Raw genomic sequence first — 6,657 nt, 5'->3', positions numbered from 1 at the left:
GATGCCAGAAAGAAGTTGGAGCTGACCGCAGAGGTTGGGATATTTGTGGGGTACACTGATACGCCCCACAACTATCGTGTGTATTTGCCAGACAGTGGTAAAACTGTTGTGCGACGGGATATAAAATTTCAGGAGGAGAAAGCCATGAAGTGTTCGCTTGAGAGGGAGCTACACTTGCATGCAGATGAGGAGCTATTAGTTCCTAAGGATGAGCTTCAGGACGTGGATCAGCCACAGGACGAGGTTCATGGAGTGGAAGAGACCACTCATGCAACGCCAACCATCAGAGGGCGAAAGCACTTGACAGAAGCTGAGCGACTGGCTCAAGATGCAGAGAAAGTTGTAGGACCACCTACAGCCCAACGCAGGCAGAGACAGTCACCTAATCGGTACACTGGATACATGGCTCTTATGAGCAAGTGTGTTGTGACTGAGCCATCCTCTTTCGAGGAAGCTGTGGAGGATCCCGCATGGGTAGACGCCATGGTGGAAGAGTATGATTCTATTATCAGAAACAGTGCATGGGAGATTGTTCCTAGACCGGAAGGGAAATTAGTGGTGGGTTCGAGATGGATCTACAAAGTTAAGCAGGCAGCTGACGGGACTGTGGAGAAGTACAAGGCAAGATTTGTTGCCCGAGGCTTTTCACAGGTTGAGGGGATCGATTATGAGGAGACCTTTGCACCTGTCGCAAGGTATTCTTCCATACGGACGATTCTTGCTCTCTCAGCGCAGATGGGATGGCACATTCATCAGATGGATGTGAAGACTGCGTTCCTCAACAGAGTCATTGAGGAGGAGGTGTACATTGAGCAACCCGAAGGCTTTGAAGTCTTCAGCAGCGAGTCGCATGTGTGCAGGCTCAAGAGAGCGCTGTATGGGTTGAAGCAAGCACCACGTGCTTGGTACACACGGATAGACAGCTATTTCACAGGACTTGGATTCTCCAAGAGCGAGGCGGATCCGAACCTATACCAGATTGTGGTGGAGGGTAAGTTGCTTATCATTGTACTGTATGTTGATGATTTGATTCTAACGGGTGATGAGCTGTTGATACTGTCATGCAAGAAGGATATTGCTACAGAGTTTGAGATGAAGGATTTGGGCCTCCTTCACTATTTCCTGGGATTGGAAATATGGCAGCGCAGTGGTGGACTATTTGTTTCTCAGGGCAAGTATGCTTGGGAGATATTGGAGAAGTTCAACATGCATGGCTGCAAGCCTGTTGATACTCCTCTTCCTGGAGGTTGGAGGAAGGAGGATGCCATTTCGGGAGAAGAAGTGGATGCCACTGTTTATCGACAGTTGGTGGGGTCGCTGATGTATTTGGTCAATACACGACTTGATATATGCTATGCAGTTAACCAGCTTTCACAAGCTATGGTTAAGCCTACCAAGCTCTTCTGGATGGCGGGCAAGCATGTATTGCGCTACTTGAGAGGCACATCGGGATATGGTTTGTGGTACAGACAGGAGGATGAGGTGAAGCTATGTGGCTTCACGGATGCAGATTGGGCAGGGAGCACAACGGATAGAAAGAGCACATCAGGAGGGGTCTTCAGTATTGGATCGACAATAGTTTCTTGGTATAGCAGGAAGCAGAGATCTATGTGGATGAGGATGATCCTGGTCGGGTTGTTCGAGTCCAAGCACATCAGGTACCATCATATCAGAGATTGTGTGCAGCGGAGGATCATGTTACTTTCGTACATTCCAACGGAGGATCAAGATGCTGATATTCTGACGAAGGCTCTCACCAGGAGCAAATTCGAGTACCACCGAGGTAGGATAGGGGTTGCTGATAATCCATATCTTGTCGAGAGGGAGTGTTGAGATTGCAACAAGATGATGGAGCTTAGTGAGAAGAGTCGCCTTCACTAAGTGGGCCCGCAGGCTATTTTTGGCGCAAGTCTATTTTTAGACATATGGATCATGTCTATGGATTGCAGGTTGCTGTTTATGGATGATTGATCAAGTTGGGAAAAGATAGATGGACTTCTATTTTTGATGAAAGTGTGAGTGATCACAGTGTGAGTGATCAAAGTCTATTTTTAGACTGGCTGTCAAAAATAGAAAAGTCAAATATTATTATCTCACAATAATATTTGGACTATAAACTTAATCTTATTCTCTTGGAGCACTTCAGTTTGAGCTACAGAGGTGGCACATGCAGCTGTTAGAAGGAAATACACTTTTCTTATGAGTCAGTTGAGTTGTTGCATGCATGACTTCAGTTAGAACTCAATCAGTTGAGTTTGGTGGAGTTGATTGTGGAGTTGATGGAGTTGTGTTCAGTTTAGCTTTGTTAAACTGGTTGTATTTAGTCTAACTGGCAAATAGACTAGAGATGAGTTGGGTGAATTAGTTATTAATTAATTCACAAGTTATTAACTCATAATACAACTAATGAATACATCAGTTAACTCAGTTGCATGTCAGTGCATGTTCAGTTCAACAGGGACAGGTGGTAGAGAATCAGATTGCTATCAGTTGTGACTATAGTTGTGCACCAGATCTTGCACAATCAAGGGATTGAGTATGCCAATGAGTTTGCTCACGTATTTGCCCACATTATAGCTTGTGCTCACGTCCAAAAAAGTGTGAGTGACTATTTTGCAGGTGAAAAACGAGTTTGGTGAGCCATTCTCATCAGTTCTTGAGCAGGTATTGAGCAGTGGAGGCAGGCAAGCAGTGGAAGAGATTTGGAGATCAGATCTGAGCTGTATTGTATGTAACAGAGGTGGAGATACTTGTGAGAAGTATTATGCTGTGTAATGTTACATGACTCAATCATTAATATATAGATAGTTGGGGTTTTTAGCGAGATGCTTTCCCCGGGATACATACTGTGTTAATGTGTGAATGCTCTTGATGTTTTATTGTTATTGATGCTGCGATATTGATGATCAACGTAGAGGAGCTTAAGTATTGTGTATGTATTCCGTAATAGTACATGATCAGGATAATCTCCATTGAATATGTGTTAAATTGTTCAAAATTTCTACATTTTATTCTATTCAATTCTTCAAGCTCTTCATTCTAGGTAGTTACCCTCACATAGACACTACCACTCACTTTTATCTCTTCTCTTCTCAATGCTTTTATATCCACAACAACTCCTTCATTTGTACCTAGAAGGGTTCTAGTCATTGAGTTGTAGAAATGCCTCATTAATGTGCTTGTGTTTGCTATGGGGTTTCCTATTATTAAGGATGTGGGGAACATGGGCATACTAGGCCACATGTCCAATTGGAGAGTTCAACTATACAATTTCAGCAACTTACTCCCTTATTGATCCAAGCAGAGATTGCTCAGGAAGAATGGGAGATTTCTAATTAGAGATGTATTCTCTCAGACATTGAGGTTCTGGCAGATGTTGTGAATTGGCTTCCTGATGGCCAACACACAAGTGGTAGGTATAACCAATACATGTACATGATGGACATCTATTGGCACATGAAGTTTCTACTGAGAAGAGTACTTTTGTACACACATGAAAGTCAAAACGATTTTATCCTCTCCTTAGATCATATGCAATGTCGAATGATAGCATTAGATCTTCAATTGGGGTACATTAAGAAGTACACAAGTATTCCATTAGACTCTCAGTGCTCTCATAGTAGCAACAAGGAACATATTCCTATAGAAGCCATGGATTCATACAATTCCTCTTAACTGGTTTGTTTATGTTATGATTTTAGACATTCAAATTTAGTTATATTTTAAGATTCGTCAACACCTTGAAAGCATGTTTGTTAATTTACATATTTTGGAACTTGCCTCATTTTGCCAACTTTTTTTCTAAACTTCTTTGAAAACACAAAATTTATGAGTTTGGTCTTATTTTCGAAACACAAGCTACTCCAAACTTCTTTGATTTAACATGTGTTTTCATATTTAAAGCGATATAAAACATTTAAAAAAACTACAAACAAAATAATTCCAAGTTTCTATAATCTTATTTGATTATTAACTATTTTGTAAATTAATTGTATATAAATATCATAAAAACTCTATAATGAAAAGTTAAGTTTTTTATTTGATTAACTAAAATTAAATAAATGAAATGAGATTTAATTACATGAAAAAATAAAAGGCTGAATAATTTGATTAATATATATATATATAATTTCAATTTAAATTTTTTATAATTTTTTTATGTATTATTTATTTTATTTCATTGATATTTAATTTATATTACATTTTAGACTTTTTTGATAGATAATGTAGTAAGTATGTCTTTGAGATTAATCACATCTTAATAATGGATTAGTTACATCTTTGATTCATCCTCAGCTGGTTCGAAACTTAGACAATGTGATTAATCCGAAAAACATAAGACATGTTTACTATGATTATTTTACATTTAAAATCAAATCTAAACAAAACGTAGACCTATGAGAGTAGACTTCTATACTTGTAGTAACTAAACCTGGACTTATAGAAACCTAACCTCCATAATAGTTGTTAAACCACAACCTTGAAACTGGAGACTCTACCTGACTTACTCAATCAATAGACCTGAAAATTAACTAGTAACGGAGGGTGGTGTTGAATTTGACTACAGAATTTGGGCCAGAAAGGACTTCCGTGGTAAGAATTGAATAACCACGAGCAAATCTGAACTTACCGGTTCCTCCGACGACGGCCAACTCGCGATGCAGGGCAAAGAACTTGTCCGTTCCGTGGAACTCCAGGGTGCTGCCTCTGTACTCCATATCCTCGAAGATTACGGTAAAAAGCATAAAAAAATCAAGGCCAGTAACAAGGTTTGTGTTCACATACGTTCCTTGAATTCGACCCAGAGTATTGTCGGCATCGGCGGTTCCGGTGACTTGTGCTCCTTTTGTGGCAGCGTCGCAGTTAACTACTATGGTTCCATATTTGCCCGGGTCTGAAGAGGTACCGTTCAATCCCGCAACGGGAAAGGCCGTCACATTGTTTCCGCTTAAAATATCGTGCATGTAAAACACTAAATTCATCTCACTTTCATCCGCAGAAGCGTGCAGGAAGACGATGACGAGGGTGGCCGTGGCCATAGCGGGAAACAAAACCCTACAACCCATGGAACAGGAATGGAAGCTGTTACAAGTACTGATCATTTGGCACGTCGTGGATTTGCGTCATAAAATTTTGCAGGGCTTCTGATAAAATAGTGGCCACTGACTAGAAACGACAAAGAAGAAATTGTTTGGCGATTATCTAGAAGGTTTCGCGGCTCAATGTGGACATCCTTGTCAAATATGTACTCATTAGTATATGTACTCATGCATGATATCGTCCAGTCAATTGCGGCTTAAGGTACATTGTACAATATCGAGATTTAGTTCACACTAGGACGTAGTCCAAGAGGTACAAATGAAGATTTTTATTCACAAAGTGCTGGAGCAAACTTTTATGATCAATGAAGGAATACTTTGAAGCAAACTTTTATGATCAAGGAAGGAATTAGGTTATAACAAAAAGTTATAATTGTTTCCTATTTAAGTTTGTTAGAGTTATTATTAAAGCTGGTATTCTTTTATGTTTTTGTGAATAGTAAATTCATATAGGTATTTTTATTGTCTAGTTAATATTGTTTAATTTTTATAGTTTTTATAATAGGTTAGTTAGTTTTTGTGAAGTGTTTTTATAATAGGTTAGTTAGTTTTTGTGAAGTGTCACTGCGATACCATATTGGTGTTTGAGACTACATACTCTATTTTCTCTGGTTTTGAACTTATGGCTTCTCAAGAAAAACACATGCTCTTAACCATTAGGCCTACTCCAACTGTATAAATTTTTGATATAATATGAATCCCAAAATACTTTTTTAAATATTATTTTTATAAATAAAATTTTGAAGTATAATAAAATTACAAATATTTTATTAAAGTCAATTTTGTATACATTTATAATATTTATAATGATGGCAGTTATGAAGATTAAAATCCACTAAAAACATATGGTTTATAACATTTTAAGAAGGATAACAAATTATTTTTATTCTTGAAAATATTAAGAAAAGACTTTTAAATGAAAAAAAAAAAATTACTAACTTAAAAGGACTTTTAAACTAGATCAAATACAATATTTCAAAATTATCTAGAAGTTTTTGACATCCTGATTAAAGATGCTTAATATGCTTTTCCTTTGTTTTCATATGTACTCATGCATAATATATTACAATCGCTTGTGGTTTAAGGTATAATATCTAGATTTAGTTCATATTAGGACATAGTCCTTTTTACACGTGTTTTGAGTTACAGTAAACCCTCCCTCCAATGGTACAAATGACAAAAAGTTAGTTTTGTGGTGGAGAAAGGTTTTTTTTAATTAATGAAGGTGTTATTAAAGTTCAACTTTCATAGACAACTTGATTGAATTCTGGGCACAGTAACAAATTATTTGTCAATTTAACGATTAAAAGTAAAAGTGTTGCCAAATTTTATAGGAGTGAGTGGTTTAATTCATGAACACCGATTTCTGACAAGTCAGTTGGTAGCATAGTCTATTATAATTCGAATGGTGGCATGGACAAATCAAATGGCAATACTCTGTCTTACTTTGTTTTTTCTTCTTTTACTCATCAACTTTGAGCACGGCTTTTGAGAATATGAAAATGAATTTTCTGAATCTGAAAGAGGCTTTTGTGAGATAATTTACAAAAACTTATTT

General features: G+C 37.7%; 1 protein-coding gene across 1 annotated transcript; it reads right to left on the bottom strand.

Annotated features, from left to right (window-relative positions):
- Window positions 1-4,240: 4,240 nt before the first annotated feature.
- Window positions 4,241-5,104, bottom strand: LOC149155082 (dirigent protein 1-like). Its single transcript, XM_089445224.1, has one exon. It carries the CDS (start codon window positions 5,100-5,102, stop codon window positions 4,533-4,535), a length of 570 nt encoding a protein of 189 aa, XP_089301350.1. The 5' UTR covers window positions 5,103-5,104; the 3' UTR covers window positions 4,241-4,532.
- Window positions 5,105-6,657: the final 1,553 nt, after the last annotated feature.

Source organism: Pinus tabuliformis, chromosome 9 (genome assembly GCF_031772625.1).
Source record: "Pinus tabuliformis cultivar Carrire ecotype Pingquan chromosome 9, CPIR1, whole genome shotgun sequence".
In the NCBI taxonomy this organism is placed as follows: Eukaryota; Viridiplantae; Streptophyta; class Pinopsida; order Pinales; family Pinaceae; genus Pinus; species Pinus tabuliformis.
This window is presented reverse-complemented; position numbering and strand designations above follow the sequence as displayed.

Excerpts from the sequence above, each read along its gene's own strand:
- LOC149155082 (XM_089445224.1), bottom strand. The coding sequence starts at position 5,102 with ATGATCAGTACTTGTAACAGCTTCCATTCCTGTTCCATGGGTTGTAGG.